A 19,318-nucleotide genomic window follows, 5' to 3' on the forward strand; every position below is an offset into this window, starting at 1 on the left:
CGTAGGGATTATGGCATTTGTTAATTTGATGTGCACCCGAGACGACTAAGGTAGATATCTCATAACCTTGTGCCCTCTCCGTCATTTACTCGATGGACCAATTTAGAAGAATAAAATCAACTATGGTGTATTTTAATAATATTTAATCTTTTTTTGTTTGTTTCTTTGTTTTGACTCCAGCTTGTAAATATACACTGATACCACAGACAAACGGGAGGAAGATAGAAATATGTAGCATCACGTCCTCCCAAAAGGTTTTTAGATACCCCTTTAAAACTTCACGTTAAAACTGTTTGTAAATGCAACAGAGAGACAACTAAACTATCATATTCAAAAAAAAAAAAAAGAAGAAAAAAACAGAGTTCAGATCAATTAGCGCAATTAGTCATGCTCTTACCTTCCATTTACAAAGAGGAGTCCGAACAGAAGAGGCTCACGGGTAAGTAAACTCTAGAGGATAACAAATTAAATGGGGTCAGTGAAGTGCTCCTTGCTAAGCTGAGTGGAAACTGGCGGCGGTGTGGTCTATGCAAAGACAGTCTGAGCGATGCTTTTGTGCTTTAAAACGATCTTGGTCGCATATACCCTTATAACACAGGATTCAGAGAGTGAGGTGGACTTTATTTTTTGCAGATGTTTTATTAACAAATATGCTGTGTAATAAATTAATAAAAGAAAACTTTTATATCATGGCTCGGCCGTGGCTGGCTTTACTTTCCACTTTGTAACTTCCTTATCACATATTCAGACGTTCTGCAATCTTGTTGGAAATAGCATATTAGAGTCAATGAGTCAATAATATATTTGTAAATGTATATATTAATTGACTTTTTTTATCTCATGTTTTTAGTGTTACCTGTTGCACTGTGGGTCTTAGAATAACACAATTTCAGTCCTCTATATGCTGCACATATGGCAGAACTGACAATAGAGCAGACTTAAAGCAGCATTTTATACATTTAATATGTTAATTCTTTAAAATGTTGAACCATAGTATACTACAATTATGGCAAATGTTATTGTCTCAGAGTACATTTGAAAAAAATAGCCTTGTAGATGTCATGTCATGTGGATCATCTTTGCTTTGGCTTTAGACATAAAACTTTTAAAAGCACTTGATGAAATATGTTACTGAAGAGTCCGTGCATCTTAGCCTCTGCTCCAGTTTGGATTGTCCTTCTTTTTCTTCTGTTCAGTGAATAACAAGTCAGAAATCTATATCTTTATGAAATGCACGGTCCAGGAGCTTCAACAAAATCTGTTACCGCCTTCGCACTCGTGTGACCTCGTGTGACATCCTGCAGGTGAGATTTAGCCGAATACTGTGTATCTCCACAACTGATGGGTCATTGAAAACTCGAGCTGTGCAGCCAAACGTCATTAAAACCTGCAGAACATTCTGCAAAAGATAACGAGCACATAACATAACCAAAATGAGAGAAAAAAAAGACAATTTGAATGTGAGGTAATGGGATTTTAAGTGAATGTGGTGAAAGTTGATGCACTATTTAATGATGGATACTGATTATCCCGTTGTCATGGCGCCTGCCAGGATATGTTAGCCACACATCAGTCAATGTGCCCATGCTGACCTGTACACTGTTGAAACGTTAAAGGATGAAAGCAGTACTGGAAAAAAGGAAAGCCGGTTGTGCAGGCAGTGTGATGTTTTGGGAAAGGTTCTGCTGGGCGGGTCCTGCCGCCTGCCGTCATGTTACTTTGACATCTGCCACCCACCTAAGCCGTGTTGCAGACCGTGCACACCCTTTGATGGAAACAGTATTCCCAGGCAGCAGAGATGATGTGCTCTGCCACCAAACAAAAATGCACAGGAACGGTTTGAGGAGCACAACAAGAAGATGATCTCAATCCAACCAAGAATCTGTGGGATGTGCAGCACATACACAATATACACGACATGTATAGTACAATATAGTTCATTTTCTAGTTTATTTATTGCTTGAAGTTTCATATTTTAGAAAATAAAATGACTTTTTTCCAACAAATGCTCAGTCTGAAAACTGATTACCATATTTCCTGCAGGCAACTTCTGCCAGACATCAAGTAAACATTCCAAGCAACTATACAGGAGCTGATGTAAAGTTTATTTGTCAGAAATATCTGCTGGATTTTCACGGACCACAGCCCGCCACTTTAAAAGAACAAATGCCGCCTCTGATAATGAGTCAAAGGGGCCTCTGACAGGAGACATTTGACACGTCGCAGCAGGAAAGGCACAGGTTTTAATAATTAAATTAATCAGAGGGGCACTTCAATAGAACAGAGTCACTGTTATTGTCAACACCTGCTCTTTTCCTACCGTGACAAGTCAAAATGTCCATCATGGGAAAAAAGGCCTTTCAGCTCGGGTTAATAAAAGAATTGATGATATGGTGTACAACACGTAATTATTCCGTCTGAGGCTACAGCGTCGCGTAAAAGCAGTTGGCTCAACAAAAGGGTCACAAGCCTTATGTGTAGGACTCACTCCACTTCTTCTTGACCACGTTTGGACAGAGGAGAAACCCATTCACCAAGGAGGGCTTAACAATGATTAGAGGACACTCGATGTGATCGTGACCTTTATTTTTGTGCCAAACATTTACGGAGAAACAACACATTCGCCAAATGAACTGCACACACTATGAGAAATCAAACCTCGCGAGCAGAACTGTTCTGGCTCTTAACAAATTAACTTAGAATAAGAGCAGGGAATCGGTTATGTCTTCACCGGGTGCCATTTTTGTAGTGGAATCTCGTCTCGCATTAAACGTAATCACAGCAGTCCCATTAACTTTGGTGCAAGGCGCGACCTGAGAGTCGAGGTTGTAGGTCCCCCCCCCCCCCCGCTTTCAATACTTAATGCGCTCTCTAATTAGCAATTACAGTTCAGATAATGGTATATAAACTGTTGCGGGCCTGTAAATTGGTCATGTGAAATTTAATGGATACTACGCTGAAATCAAATGGGACTATGTTGTTATTGGTAATTATAAACTGAGAAATGATTCCATTATTGCTTACTTGCAAAGCTCTGAAATAATTGTAAAAAAAAAATAAAAATAAAAATAAAACCTGACAGAAAATAAATGTTACCTCTTCACACACAAAAACGACTAATAGAATAATCATCCCCGTTTTTTTTTTCAAACAAACAAAAGAAAAATATATTTCATTACACCAGAACAAAATGAAGACCTATAGCACTAATATATCTTATCTATTTAACAGACAGCAGTGGAGTTTTGATCTACATAATTCCCAGTGTCAAGATACAGTACAGCAAGAGGGAGCTACGACAAATCAACTGCAACTCAAACGTTATGCAGAATCCTATGAGAACAATACAGATATATTTATCACTTTTATATCGAATAGAATTAATATCAACAACATTCAGCTTTTGGAAATGATGCATTCAAAAGTAAGATGAAGGACCTTTGTGAGGTGGTGAAGAAGAATGGTGACCTATCGGATCAGTGATGTGCTGTTGTCTTTTTTATTTTTTCCCCCCACACTGAGGAATGTTTCTGTAGAAATATACCATCGCTTGGGTAAATTTGCTGTGCCGGAGAAACCCGCAGACATCCTAGCGTGATGGGGTACGTTGGCACTTAAAAGCCATCACTGTCGGAGAGGTTCCTCGAGCAAGTTGTACTTACATTACGTTGAGTCCGCAACACAATTTCTTTTTTACTTTGCAGATCTAAGGTGCTTCGTTGGACACGTCTGTTGTCCCGAGATATAAAAAGGCGTCTGATTTTGCATTGCAGTTGATTTTTTTTTGTTAAAAAAAAAAAACTATACAGAAGATTTGTCTCAAGTGCCATCTAACTGATTGATCATCTTTAAATCCTCGTATCGTAAAAAGAAACATTTCCAAACTTGATCACTTGGGACATCACCTCCAGTGACCGATCAGAAGATGTGAAGCATCCTGTGAAGTCAGGAACACCCAAGACATATACAATATATTCATGCATGTACTCATATTGACTAACCCCTTTAACCAGTTCCCTGTACATAAAAAAAAGAGCCATTTCTGTATTTATTTTTTTTAAATCTCCGATATGACTAATTAAACTTGGGGAGAAGCTCATGGTGAGAAAGGGGCCTGCAACACCTCGTCGGTAGTATCAGTAGTATGACAGCTACTCATGGTGAGAGAACAAGAAGCACCCTGTATAAAAAGTTACATCAAAGGTGCCCCGTAGAAAAAATTATGAACCAATCGGTGACAATAGGAAGGTATAAAATACATGAAATAGCAGTAAGAGGCCCTTTCATGATTCTGCGAGAACGTCTCGAACTCAACGTGGGAGGATGTGGCCTCATGTTTGCCGTTTGCTCCTTTCAGCATCATTTCATCACGAGACACTGATAGTCAGTTAAAGCTTCTAAAAAAGGTGCAATAAAAGTCTCATTTTCAGCATGATCATATTTTAACAAATATAGTAAGAACTTTTTGATTATTATTTTTTTTGTTTTTCTCTTTATACAATTTTTATTCTGCACACTCGGGCAGAAATCCTGACATTGTGATAAAATTAAAAACTGTTTTCTGAAACTAAGTCCATTTAGCAGATTTTTTTTTATGCATTTTTTTTGTTTGATATACAAATCAAAAGGAAATAACAAAAACTAACACTCATGACAATCATAACATTATTATCCAATATTATCTGTGACGTCTCTTTCAGTTAATGTTTTGCCATCAAGATTAAATGGAAATAATGCTACATTTGTACTGAAAAAAGGGTGAAAGAAAAGCATGTCAGCAGGTGCTGCACCTGTTAAGAATGGATATCGAGTGAATCAGTCATTTCTCTCTGTAATACAGCAAGTATGCTTTCAGTGACTCAGGCAGCGGCAAAGCCATTATTTGGTCTCTCAACACGTTCACTTGCTTGAGGATTTCAATGTCGCCAATGTCTCTTTCCTCCTCCTCCTCGACTTCCTTGTGCTCTTCCTCGGCGTGCTCCTCCTCTTCGCTCTCCACCATTTGGGGGATGACCTGGGTCCCGACGAAAGTGTAAGTGCTGGTGCGCCGCCGCCGACAGCGCCTGCGTTTGCGCTTCTGGGGGACTCTTTGCACCGTGCCCTTCCCCTGACTGTCCTCGCCGGAAAGGCTTCTGAGGGTGCGGCGGATGTAGATCCGAGAGAGGTCCTGAAGGCTGCGCACGGCCACTGGGGCTGAGGACAAAGAGAGACGACACGATCCGTAAAAATAAGAATAATCCATACAGCTGCACTCGTCATTCAACTGGGTCAGCATAAACAAGAAGGTCTCCACGAGTGGATAAAGGGAGAGCTACACATTTCCCCCTGCTTCAAAATACAGCCTGTCGTACATTTCAAGAAGAGTTAAGCATAATTAAGAGTTTTCCTAACTTACGCAGCTGGACGGTGTCAGGCTTCTCTCCATCACCTCTGCTCTGCTGGACCAAAGGGGCAAAGGACACGGCCAAGATGTTTCTGCTGTCCCATGTGCACTGGCCAGTCCTGGTTATCTGGGTCAGCTGGATAAAGACACAAATCCTGAACGCTGAACACTTATAAAATATGAAATCCTGCATTACATTAGGGAGCTAAGGGCCTCAACCACCGCTAAAATATATATATGTTCTACTACATCTCTATTTCCACACACATCCCGGTGAATTTCCATCATTGTGTGAATATTTTATCGCATTTCTCTTTATTTATTTTTTTCCTTCTTTTTGAGAATTTACCGCCTGAATAAAGATGACTCTAATGAGGATGAGTTTCTGCGTCTGGACACGCAGCAGCGAGCGCACTGCGGCAATTATCTGTGTACTAATACTGTACAACATTCACACACCTAATGATGGTACTCCAAAATCCAGGTGTTTCTTGCGGCTGTGTAACCAGAGGAATATAAACCGTTCCCCGGGAGGATAAAATTGTGCCCTCCTTCCATTTGCATATATGCTGCTACATCAAATAAATGCATGAAACATTAATTCTATTACTTTATATGCAAACACAATTTAATTAAAGCGCAGACTGAGCCAACTCTGAGCACTAACAAAAGGTGAAGATGTGGGCATTTAAAGGGCATAGGGCACTTTCAAGCCCAAATAGAGTGAGAATTAAATGAACTTATATAGTTCAGAAAATGAGGATACCTGGTGTTTCAAAGTAATGTTTAATAAAGAAAATTAAACAATAAGCCACAGGAAGCCATTCATGTGATTGCACACGTCGTTAGTAAGTGGAACACTCTAAGAGATGAGTGCTTCACATGAAATTATGGTCATTAATAACTTTTTTAATATAATACAAAAAGAGATCAATATCTCTTTTGAAAGAGGAACAGGAGGAGGGAGGAACAGACAAAACACAACTCATTACACACAAACACACAGAGACAGAAATGTTTCAAAAACGGTCCAAAATTAAAAGTTAAATCCAAACTTTGAAAGAATAGCTCTTTCCGATGGCAGAAAAAAAAAAACAACAACGATTTTTTACGATCTATAAACCTGCCAAATATATTCTCGACTAATTGAATGAATCATTTGCTCCACAAACCATTAATAAAAAGTGAGTAATGGCCGTCACTAAATCTCCCGAATCCTCAACAGTCCCAAACTCAAAGAGATCCAGATTATCTCCTTCAACGATGAAGTGATTATTAATCGTTTAGTTAAACAAACGAATGGATCCGCGACAGGGGAAAAGGTTCACTCACATGCCAAAACATTAGGAACGCTGGTGAAAACAAGTGTATTCTAATATAACAGTCCTGCACTAAATCTACAACGTTTAGACAATGCGAGAAAGACAGTAATTCAACTGTACGGTCATTTTGGAGGATGAATTTTGTATTTTATTTAAAGTGTTTCTGTTATTTAGCCTAACCCACGGACTAAAATGGGGTTGCCAAAATAACAGAAAGTTGTGTCGGTACAACACAAGTCAACAGTAACACAAGCCACAGCATCAAAGATGAAAACACGGTTGAATCAACTCATCTCTCTCAGTTATTTGAGAAAAACCTCAATAACCTTGATGAAGCTGAGATTTAATGCAGAACTGTTACATTAGAAAGCAGTCGGTTTCACTAGTGTACCTAATGAAGTGGCAATGAGTGTGTGTGTATGCAAAGGAGGAAGGAAAGATGAAAGGAAAGGCAAAAGGTAAATGAAAGAGACTATGATCATAGTAATGAATGAGGTGACAGTATAAATATGTAAAAGCTATAGTTAATTATTAGTGTAACATTACAATGATATATAATGACAATAATAGTACGAGTAGGTTGTGGATGGTGCTGTGTACATATATACATACAGAAAAAAGAACAGTGGTCTAAGTGTAGTACAACAGGGTCAGGTTGTATTACATCCATATAGTATATTATTGCATCACCTAACTACTCCCTACTACTACCACCACACGCATCAGCTAAACATCTGCTGCTGCAAGTTTTGTATGTGTGACATACGGCAGATATGGCGCCTGAGAAATGAAGCGCAACACTTCTTAAAGACAATTCCGCCGCGTGCCGGAGCTACAGCAACAAACTTCCCAGTGGAGCTTCAAGCTGCACGCGTTACATTTATACCAGCGGGTACAGCGGGCGCCATGAAGCCACAGGAAGCCGTCCACGCGATTCCACACGCCGTTAATACGTGGAACACTCTAAGAGATGAGTGCTTCAGTCGCCATAATGCAAGGGTGCTATGTGATTTTTCTTTCAGCGCGGCCACAGCATGGGATTCTCTGTTCAGCACAGCATTTTGATTAAAGGTCATAGAGGCTACATGCTGACCGTGGCTAGGAGTAATTCCTGAGTGAGTGCATGGAGAGATTTTTGTGTATTCGAAGGTGTATCGAAGCACGCCTATATATGATCCCTCACACTTACATATAAAATGCACAGAAAGCAGGAGGCAGAGATGAGAAAGTTTCTTAATGTTGCTTCCACCTGAAGAGTCTTTGAAGACTGTCACTCATGCAGTATATATAAATATATCAGTACTTTCAAACAGCTCTGCACTCCCTTTCCCTTTACTTCAGTGTGTTTGTCCGGTGCGGGGAGTGATTTTAAAATATTCTGGAGGAGCTGGAGAATGTCTGCTCGGCGCTGATGAAAGGCCACAACAAAGAGAAAAAAGATGTGTTTTGAAAATGGTTCGTATTAGCGTGGACAAGGACTGAATTTGGGAATTTGGGTTGGAGAGTTCTCAAGCCGTTAGATCACACAAAGACCTCTGATCAGAATTAGGTTTTATTATTATTTTCTCCGCCTGTGATTATTAAGTGCGCGGTCTTGTTTTCGCTCTAACCAATGCCTTCTGCTTTATTTAAATACACTGCATAATATGTGCTTGATGTGATGACAACAGCAACGTAAAACGTCCAAATTTCGGTTCACAGCATCTGATCGAAGCCAAGCTTTGCTTTACTTCAGGTTCTTTTCTATTAAATGTATTTAAATGCCAGCATTGACCATGAACCTGTCACAGTCTTTATCCTCCTCACTGGAAAAAGTTCCTCGGTGCCCTCTTACATGCCCCGCAGTCTGTCCACATTCACACAGCCACCATTTTAAATAAAACATTTATTTATACAGCACCGTGTGTGCTCTGTACACGGCTGCTTAAATCCAGGGGCAGTTGTGGCTTAATAATGCATGGGAGAAGTTGCACAACCAAATCTTATAGGTCAAAGCTATTTTACCTCATTTTAGGCCTCACGTGTTAGCATTTTGAGCGGCGATCGCGACGCGGCGATTCTGAACCGGTGTGAAAGCTCGGAGCGCTTACCTGATCCTCTATGGGCATCACCAGAATGCCTCCAATTTTGAGCAGTACTTTCATGTAATTTTCATGGTCCTTCTGCACTCCGGCGCCACAATAAATGCGATCGTATTGGTGACTGTCTGTTGAGATTTCAAGGCAATTCCCCACCACAAAGACGGGTTCACAGAACTCAAACCTGCGGAAAGAAGAAATAATCAGGGGTGCAGTGAATAAAATATAAAAGACAGCGACGGAAAACATGTTTTTCTTTCTGTCAGACTCATCATCGCATTTGTAAGCGTTGATAGAATTATGCAAACTATACACAGAGTTTGACAAGAGGCTGTATACTACTCTGTTGTCATTTCGAGGCAGATGCCAGATTACTGCAGACAGGATTTAACACCGGCAACAATTTTCAGCAGAAATACAGTGTCAGAGTTTCTCAGTAATCTATCAGAAATGGTAGAATACTTGTATTTGATGGACCAATGCAATGCCACATTATACTGACATATTGGCTAATATCAGTCTGAATGTTGATTTAGCTTAGCTTAGACTGGAGACAGTCGGAAACAGCTTCCATGGATCAAACTATGACAAAATCTACCTGGAGTTCTGCTTAATAGGTACAGAAACTTACCGTTTCATACCGGCTATACACCAATCAGGCATAACATTATGACCACCTTCCTAATATTGTGTAGGTCTCCCTAGTGCCTGCAAAACAGAGAATGGACATGGGCCTTCTGAGGGTGTCCTGTGGTGTCTGGCAACAGAACATTGTTAGTGGAGGTCTTTGGGTCCTATGGGTTGAGAGGAGGGGCCTCTGTGGATCATCCCACAGATAATTGATCAGTTTGGGATCTAGTGAATTTGGAGGCCAGGTCAACACCTTGTGCTGTTCTTCATGTTTTTTTAGTTGTTCCTAAACTATTTTTGTGTGTGTGTCCATGTCAGGCTGCATTCTGCTGGGGATGGCTGCTGCCATCAAGGAGTGTCATTACTATGGGGTGGGGGTGTCTGGTCTGATCTACGTGGATGCTACATGTATAAGTAACATTCACACAAATCCCAGGTCCAAAAGTTTCCCAGCAGAACATTGAATTGTCACAAGATGATCAATGTTATTTACTTCTCCTGTCAGTGGTTTTAATGTTGTGGCTGATCGGTGTATACTTGACTGTTTATCGGCAAGAACCAACAGAGTTTCTGGCCAGGGCCAAAAAAATAGTGTGGCACAAATCAGCCAATTGTCTTCTGTACAGTTTGCACATTTCCCAAGATTAAATATGCTTTTAAAGTATTGTACTCACTTATCAAAGTTGTCACTATTCTTAATGAAACTGTCCAGCTTCTCTCTGGCATATTCAACGACATCCTTGTGGAGCTCAACTCCGTGGTTCACACCAAATGGACCTTGGGAGTAAAAAAACAGGTTAAGCGTTATGTGTCCAAATTGGCTAATCATTTATCTGAAACATTCACTGCTCTTTCTCAAATGCGAAGATATGCTTCTTTTCCTGATTTTAGTGCAAGCTGTGTATTTGTTGGCGTTCACGTTGTAATATTAATCCTTTTTTTGACATATTATTGAAAAAATGATTTGGCAAATTCAAGTTTTCCTTTTCCTTCAAGTAAAACTCCATGTGAATTTTAAAATGTGCAGAGCAGTAAAACCAAATGAATGCTCGTTTTTAAGAGAGGCCCAATGAGGAGGATTTGCCGCTATCCACCCCTTTACAATTAATCATTAAAAGAGAAAATGGATACACAGATGGTGTTAGATTTCTCAAGACTAATTGCCCCAAATTGTTCTGAAATTACCTTCTCTGTCCTCCCCCTGTGCTTGGGACAAAAAAAAAAGGCAACAAACTCCTGTGGCAGATTACTTCCACAGTGTTCGGCACACCTCAGGAATAATCACTGATTATGGTACAGATTGTGCTACAGGCCAATCTGTAACTAGCTGCTTTACTTTGCTGTGAAATCCCTGTGGCTAGAAGATCACAAAGTCACAGCCTCCCTTTCACAGCCACATGCATCCTGATCCTAAATTAGGAGCTCAAAATCTCAATGACATGAGGAAGAACAAGAGTACATTAAGGTTACCTATGATGAGGCCGACCATTGTGCTCAGGTAGCCGGTTCCACTGCCCAGATTGAGGAAAGAAAGTCCCGGCTGCAGCTTGAGGGCCTCCATCACCTCAGAGTATATACATGGCGCAGACAGGTGTATGTTCCCGTGCTTCCACGCCAAGTCCTTGTAGGCAGTGTCCCGATAGCCGTCCAGGTAGTAGTCCCCGCGGTCTATGGCCCGAAACGCCTGTTCGACTTTTTCCGTGCGGATGTACTGGGCCTCCTTCAGATTATCAATCAGGTCGTCGTTGTCCTCCCCGGCGCTCACAGCTCCCCCCATTGCGAAAAAGACAAGAGAAACACAAGGGGCGAACTCGTACTCAGGATGAGCGCTCCCTCCTCAGAGTGGCATGGAGATGGACGGCCGGCTGAACGATCCTGCCGCTGTTCAGACAACGTTCATGTCCGGGCAGCAAGTGACCTGATGAAAAAATAAATGATATAAACACGTTATGGCAATACGCCTGCTGGAGAATAGAGCTTCTACAGGCGAAGTGCAGGTTTAAGATAAAAGTAAAGATTTATTAACCCACGACTGGGACTGTCTTCTTATGAAAAAATAATAAGAAAAAGAAAATGAACACTATATTATACTAGTATTGTGCATTACTAGCGGACCACCTTTTTTTAATGAATTCCTTACAATTTATGCTTTTCAATGCCTTTGAAAAAGGTTCAGTGAAAACACTTTGGCAGCATTTATGTGCATACTTGCTATCAGACTGTCACATAGGAAAACAATCCAATAACACAATAACACAAAGGATTCCATTATACTGATTGTTTGAGTTGTATCCCTTTCCCAACAGATATGTGTCGTCGCAGTGAGGCCTCCATTCAATTTAGCTTCAGGGGCTACGGTATAATACATGCGGCTTTGCTGTCATAGACTTACAGGAACAAAACTATAAGTAATATGTTACCTCTGCGTTTCCCCTCAAAAAAAAAAAGTGAGCACATTTCTATGCGAGAAAAAGCTCTAGCTGTCAGATTGAACCACTTTCGTAATGTGTGTTAATTACCTAGTGCACACAAATGTCCTGCATGCACAGAATGATTAAGTGTATAAAAAAATTTTTAGAGCTGAAAAGATTAGTTTAATTGATTAGTCAATCAGAAGAAAAATGCCACAGATCGAATCCTTCGAGCAACTCAGTTTAGACTTGTATCATAATGGAACAATTGCCTGTACAATAAAAAAAAAGCCTGTATAATAAATATAATCATTAGTCAGCTGCAAGATTTTCAGTATCAGATGACCTTCAGATGCTGTCACAACTAAAACCCGTTATGAGGCATCCACAGCTGACACTCCTTGCCCCAGTGTCATGTCATGTACTACTGTGGACGCTGCTATTTCCAGAGGGAAGATGTGGAGTTATGTAACATGAAGCTGACAGTAGGGGTGGGCGACACGGACAAAAACTCCCTGTTACAGCATCTTTAGTTTCATTTTGAAATGCCGATGTGGGAAAAAATCAATTAAACCTGTTAATAGGCAAAACAACCAGGCAGGGATGATGTTTGTGGTCAATACTGAACAAGCCCCAGCTGTTTGTGAACCTTCTATTTGCATAATACAGAAAGAAATATAAAAATAAACCCTTATCTGTGGAAAATGGACGTCGCTTCTCGGTGCATATCGTCTTATTGCTCAACGCAACCTTCACGCAGGGGCCGTGCTCTTGATAAAAACATTGTTTTTCCGAGGTATACCTGCAAAGTCTGAACAAACGGGGACACCGAGAATGAATAAATATACCCACAGTAAACAGTGCGCAGGGTGTCTCTTTTCATTTTCGTTCCAGTTGTGCAGCCGTATTCAGGCGTGCGGAGACACTTGACCGACTATATTGAAACACAAAATTGATGTCTGCAGACAAAGCCAGAGGTGACACTGGCTTCAAACCGCCAACAATTTATCTTCCATAACGTTTTTTATTTTATTTGTGACTCCTCACTGTGTCTTGTTTTGTTTCTTGTAAAGTCCTGGATGCTCTTGTTGCTTCTGTCTTTAAAATGAGAAAGTAAAACTCCCTTTCGATTAAAATGCTTATAACTGAAATTGATGTGCAGTCACAAACACAACGATGTTATTGGGTCATAAGTCAGAAAGGCTGAGCACCCCTCTATGTTTTAGCTAGAATATGCTCTATATCTCAGCTACTTATGAAATAAATAATGAGCTGCTGGATACGTGATATTATACTATTCTACAGAGAACAAAGCTGCAGCAATAAAGAGAAAAAAACTCTAACACTTTCAGTCTCCAGCCCTCTATAGCTTGAGATGCAGCCGGGGGAGACAAGTTTTGAATTCCTTCTCTGCCTCCTCAGCATCTCCACATCTGACTCAGCTAATAAAGATTAAATTCAGGGGTGACTTTGTAGTGGGAGGCCTGGTAAGGTAATTTTCCATTGGCCGTTTCTCGCAGGCAAAAAGAATCATCGATTTGCTCACTGGACGTACAGCAGTCTGTTTTTTATTTTTATTTTTTTTTCTCCTTCTGCAGGCACCGAAAGAAAATCCTGGAAAATGGGTCAGGGGAGGTATCCAAGTAAATTGCTTTTGGGCACCGCTGTACAGTCTTGCCACTGATAATCCTGACTCTCGAAACAGGGGTCATTATCCACCCCTTTAAGACAAATCAAGAAAGACCAGCAAGGTAATAACATCTGTTGTTTGCGGTAAAGCTGGTTTTAAATAGAAAAACAAGAATTCAAGATAAGCACACACACACACACACACAGGGTCCTGGGTTGACCCCTGGACTGGCCTGAGAGTGCATCAACGTCATCTCATAAGTGTCCGCTGTGACCTGCTTAGCAACACCTTGCTGAGCCACACAAGATGACGAAACATGTAAGAGATCCTCCTGCAACACAGGATCAGCTCCAATGCTGTAACCGGATACCAAACGCCCGTCTGGGCAACAACCAAGCCGTACATACCCCTGATGAACAGATAGTGTGAGCTAAACTGATAATCCTGACGTTGAAAAGCACTTAGAATATTTGCAGGACTGGTAATAAAGAAATCCATATCTCAGGTGCTTGATACCAGCGTTTTTCTTGCAGAAAAGTGAGTTCTGAAGCTCAGTGCGGTGGCTCCGGCCGTCGCCATCTTGGCAGCGCCCGACTCTGCTTTACTCCCGGTTAAAATGATTAAAGAAATAAAGCATCTTTGGACGGCAGTGTGAGGCCGAGGCAGACAGCTGCCGACTGCTCCCACCAGTTACTAAACGTGGCTACCTTTCTTAATTATATAGATATGTAAGCATTAATGCAATGTAAACAGGTCACTGCTACAGTTAGTTAGCTATCGAGACTACAGCTGTGTTGTGTATCAGGCTATAAACATGTTTACTTGCGCTGTAAAGTTGGACATTTTAACAGTTAGGTCTAATGGGATTGACTCACTTTTGTATCCAGCCTCAAGTGGTCATCTGAGGAACTGCAGCCCTGGACGTTACCTCTAGGTTATATCAGTTATATTCCAGACTTATAGAAAAGGGGATTATAATTGGGTTATTGTTTATTAACTCTCCAGAAATGTGTTTCAGCAACTAACTGCTACTTGTGCTGATGCAAACAGAGCGTCTCCGCTGGACAAACCGTTTCTAAATGACCCCCAGCGTCTCATCTGCATTCCACGCTGTATAAAAAAAAAACGTTTTGTACCGACGCATATGCACAGCGTATATGTGGCAGATGCTGGTCTGTAACGTAGACCTGCTGTGTTTCTCAAGCTACATCAACTGTGAGAAATGTACACTCACTTTATTAGATACACCTGTGCAAACTAAAGCTGCAGTAAAGTCTATGAGGCCCGTAATGTTCAGGTTTGTTGACACGGCCACAGAAGGCTTCATTTAATTATACGTTTAAAAATCGTGGTGATAATTAAAGATGCCTTTTTATTGGACTCTATTACATTCGCAGGTAAGTGTTTCTAATATCCGGCCCCTATCTACAAACTAAGAGCAACTCTCGATATCATGGACATCAGTTGTAACTTTTAGGTAATAAACACAGAATATTCAATATCAACAAAAAACTATTAACTTTCTAAAGCTAAAAGCAGCTGTGCTGAATTGCCCTAGACTGTACAGGTGTATACATCTTGCCCGAGCTTACATTTCTTGAGGCAGGTGTGTTTTGTCCCATTTTTACTGCAGCAAAAAATGTAAAACTGAAGTACACTTTACCAGAAAGAAGACCTGACAGGGTGTAATCAATATGGAGTGTGTGCAAATATGTTCTACAAATGCATATTTTACATAAGAGCAAGCTATATGTTATTGTAAGTCATGCACAGCGCTGTATTCCTCTGTGTGGAGCACCTAGAAGGAGCTGCACTGTGAAATATAGAAGACACCTGTACGCCGTACCATAACTCAACAGTCCCGTAATAAATACTAAAACTAAATTTAGCCACACCAGTGCCATGGCTCTGGGAGGAGAGAAGTTGGTTGCCCTGATGATTTCCTGAATCATCATCATCCCGAGCTACAGGCAGGTCAAATTTCCCATCTGTCCGGCACATAATTTTATGACAAGGTACCTCAAACACTAATCACCCGGGTTCAGTTAAATCTGCTGCGGATATTCGTTCCACTCAAAAGATAAATCACAGCCGCTGTGCTCCATCTCAGGCTTTTCTGCAGCTCCACGGTTACGTCAAAATCCCTGATTTTACGCTTTTTAATATTTAGAAAAATCTGAAAACTTGACGATGCACTGACTCCTCATTCAGGGTCAAAACTCAACGCATAAACATTGTATGCATCATTTCTTTACATATTCTAAAAGGCAGAAAATCTATAGTCACATCAGGAAGAAGTATGTCAATTAAGGCAAACCTGATGACCTTAAGAGTCCCTGACTTGTCCATTTTTATCAAATTAAAGGTTTGGAGGAAGGACAAAACAATCAATATGATAAATTATGTTTTTCTCATATAACATCAATACAAATGCACCAATATATTCGTGTAATACTGATTAAACACGAGGGAGACATCACAATCAGGCGATAACGATCTTCACTTATTACGGTGACGGTGAAGGCGTCTGATGCACCAGGTTAACAAGTGTCTGCGAAACAAGCGATTTTTAAAATTCACCAGCTATTCTCTAAATCCTCTCATTTGCGCTCCTGCTGCCTGTGTGTGCTCATGACGAGGCGTCACGCAGTTCTGGGATAGCGGGAACTTCTGGGTCAAATGAAAACATTTTTAACTCAAGCAGACGCGTCGTTGCCTCAGTTTTCTGGCCTCTAGATGAACCCGCGATTGTTTACATCGTGCCACCGTGACTGGGATTGCGCTCTCACCGCCTCCGAATCTTTCTTCCGTTTCAGTGTGCAGGCGTCTGTGAAGAAGCAAACATTTTATCTACAGTATATCTGGTGCTCATACCGACGCGTAATGAAAAAGAGTGCATCATTAAAAGGCTTTCGGCGTAGCCAATATCACTATCATTTAGTCTTCTTGAAGGAAAGTGACAGATAGACGCTGGTTCTGGATTCTCAGTGGTAAATATGTGCTGATTTTCCTTTAAATGATCCTGCAAGAAAGCAAACCGAACATCTATTTTCTATCTGGGTTCAAATGGCAGGAAAAAAGAAGGCTTTTTGAAAATTACAGTATAATGGATTATTTTTTTTTTTGCTTTTAAATTTTACAGACAATATTACCACAGAGGTGTTAAAAATGATTTTACTATTATGTATGAAAAAAAATGCTTTCATACAGTTTCCAGATTAAACATTACGCTTTTTTTATATTTCAGAAAATCTGTAAACTTTGACTCGGACTTGTTGACTTTTCCACCTTTAATATAATGTATGAAAAACCTTATTTTCATAATTTTCAGGCCAAACAGGCCAATAAGCAATGGATTAATTAACATTGTCCATTATCCTTAGCTGCACCACTAGTTCTTAACTCATTCCTATGAGGGTTCATTTAACTCTTGGACAGTTTTTGGATTATTTTCTGCTCTCACTTGAAAGTTCATTAGGTACACTGGTGAAAAGAAATGCGCTGCGAGGTTATGCAGTCAGCATTTGTTTAAAATAACTGCGAGAGCTGTGGATTACACTGTGTTTTAATTTTGGAGGCTGTGGTTTGTTTCTATTATTGTGACAACGCCATTGTAGTCAGCAGCCTCGGGCTAAATAACGGAAAAACTACTACTACTACTTATTCTACCTCTAAAAAGATCACGCGGTTGAATTAGCACCTTTCTTCCATTGTTTCCAACATAAACTGAACATTATGACAGGTCATGAAGCTGAGGTTTACTGCAGGACTAGATCACATTTGTTATCACTACTGTACCTAATAAACAAGCGAGGGTACAATTAAACCTGCTGTTCACCTGTTGTACGTGAACCACAGAACAGCAATAAATGCCAGGGCCCACACCCGCTGCTTATGCTCCAGTATTTATTTGCGGTTTATTTCCTCAAATCCAAATTTACTGCAAAGTTATGACCAACCGCAAAACTGTTTTCAAGCGAGCTAGCGTCCAGAGAACATTGCCCTGTGAACACAGATTGATTCAAGCTTAAATGCAAGATTATAACGTTTGATAGATGTGCACTAGTGAACTGTGAGGTACCTGGTTTGAGCACCTAAACTGCTTCCTGGGCTCCGTGCATGGCTGCCAGCTGCTCCAAGTGTGCTCCCAAAATCCTTGCATGTGTGCACATAAATACACGGCAAATATGTGATTTGATATTGTCTCACATTACTCCCGGATGTCTGAACAAATTACAAGCATGAAAGCACCCTAATACTGACAATAATCCTTAGGTGAACCTCTATATTTTTTTCTAGTAGTGTTTCCAAGATGAGACCCCCAGAAAATAATGTCTACTATAGTTGTAAACAAAAGGACCTCGTCTTGCAGATGTTCCTGTTTACTGGTCACAGGTTCATAATTCCACAGATGTTCCTAAATTGCCACAACTGACACCTGACGGAGCCAATCCACGCGCCACCTGGTCACGTGCTGCAGTTGCCACACAGACGGCCGGCTGTCAGCCAATCAGGGGCCGGGACACTTTCTTCGCACTGCGTGTGACGACGGAGCAAAACAACAACAGCGTTTTTCATGAAATGTTGTCAAGCGTTATTAATCATGGCTCCTTCTTAATCCTGTCCGTCCACATCTGTCAGAAACACGAGTCAGGCATTAGCAACTGCAGCTGGTGCACACTTACAAGAGCCCCCGGTGTGTTTGGGGCACATTCATGCAGCTTTTTGTTCCCACTTGTCGAGTCAAACGCAGTCCCTGGCCATCTCTCTGCAGTGCGATTAACCCCCAATGTTTAGCAGCTAAAGTAGCCAAACCGGTTTGTTGAGATGGGGATGCAACATCAGGCCTACACGTTTCATAAACTGCTGCAGAGAAACACCACAAACACAAACACATCACTGATTTCTTTTGAGCGTCTTCCGCTTGATGTAGCTCACATTTGTTGCTGAAAAGTCTTAATAGTGCAGGCCGTGCACGCACCCAAGCGATAGTGTGTGAATTTAAAAGGAGAAAATGACGAGATTAAGGTCGAAGTGGTGCATTTAATGTGTCATGAAGTGTCGGACACCGCAGTGTGAGTTGCAGTTAAGCTTGCTAGCGTTAGCTTTAGTGGGCCCGAGTGCGCCATCATCAAAACAGAGACAAAGCAGGTTAGGTAAGGCTGCCTCTTTACCCTGCAGCCCACACAACACACAGCACCCCGAGTGTGCTGTCTACACAACGCTAACACAATTATTACCGAGTCAGGCAGCGGACTAGACAACCCGGCCAGCCCACGGACACGCGGCAGTCAGAAGAAGGGACGTTGAAAACAAAAAAAACAAATACTCACAATGTCGCATTTACTCACTCCTGGTAAGTGGAAGCACCGAGCAATGCGGCGGCGGAGAGTGACAGCCACTTTTACACGGTGACAGCCCCACGGAGAGGCTGGCTACTAGTTAACGGGACTAACCTGCTAAACTCGCGACGGCGACGAGCCGTTAGTGTCGAAGTACAATAAGAAGAAAGGAACAGCTGAGAGGAGGATGTAAACACAGGTCACGTGGTCTCTGAGGGTGCCGATAGAGGGAAGCACTGTTGCTGTTGTCTGCTGCTCAGATCTATCTATCTATCTATATATATATATATATAGATATACAGTCATGGAGGAAAGTATTGGCACCCCTGGAACTTTTCCAGAAAATGCACCATTTCTCCCAGAAAAAGTGTTGAAATTACAAATGTTTTGGTATACACGTTTATTTCCTTTAAGTGCATTGGGACAACACAAAAAAGCAGAAGAAAAAAGCCAAATTTGACATAATTTTACACAAAACTCAAAAATTGACTGGACAAAATCATTGGCACCCTCAACTTAATA

General features: G+C 41.0%; 1 protein-coding gene across 7 annotated transcripts; it reads right to left on the reverse strand.

The window, feature by feature from the left end:
* Nucleotides 1-1,933: 1,933 nt before the first annotated feature.
* On the reverse strand, nt 1,934-19,072 carry pcmtd1 (protein-L-isoaspartate (D-aspartate) O-methyltransferase domain containing 1). Of its 7 annotated transcripts, XM_084546813.1 has the most exons (7): nt 18,788-18,967; nt 12,514-12,635; nt 10,884-11,331; nt 10,088-10,190; nt 8,796-8,967; nt 5,396-5,519; nt 1,934-5,193 (listed from the first exon to the last, which is right to left on the reverse strand). In XM_084546813.1, the coding sequence occupies exons 3-7, from the start codon at nt 11,188-11,190 to the stop codon at nt 4,820-4,822; spliced, it is 1,080 nt and encodes a 359-aa protein (XP_084402939.1). In that variant the 5' UTR covers nt 11,191-11,331; nt 12,514-12,635; nt 18,788-18,967; the 3' UTR covers nt 1,934-4,819. The 7 variants fall into 7 exon arrangements, with proteins under 7 accessions (XP_084402939.1, XP_084402941.1, XP_084402937.1 ...); XM_084546815.1 differs by having other exon boundaries at nt 10,884-12,635; nt 18,911-19,072; XM_084546811.1 differs by lacking the exon at nt 12,514-12,635.
* Nucleotides 19,073-19,318: the final 246 nt, after the last annotated feature.

Source organism: Chelon labrosus (assembly GCF_963514085.1).
Source record: "Chelon labrosus genome assembly, chromosome: 6".
NCBI classification, from domain to species: domain Eukaryota; kingdom Metazoa; phylum Chordata; class Actinopteri; order Mugiliformes; family Mugilidae; genus Chelon; species Chelon labrosus.

Excerpts from the sequence above, each read along its gene's own strand:
- pcmtd1 (XM_084546815.1), bottom strand. The coding sequence starts at position 11,190 with ATGGGGGGAGCTGTGAGCGCCGGGGAGGACAACGACGACCTGATTGAT. Across the intron at positions 10,191-10,883 it reads AATGGTCGGCCTCATCATAG|GTCCATTTGGTGTGAACCAC; the intron begins GTAACCTTAATG and ends TTTACTCCCAAG. Across the intron at positions 8,968-10,087 it reads AATAGTGACAACTTTGATAA|GTTTGAGTTCTGTGAACCCG; the intron begins GTGAGTACAATA and ends TTCTTTCCGCAG.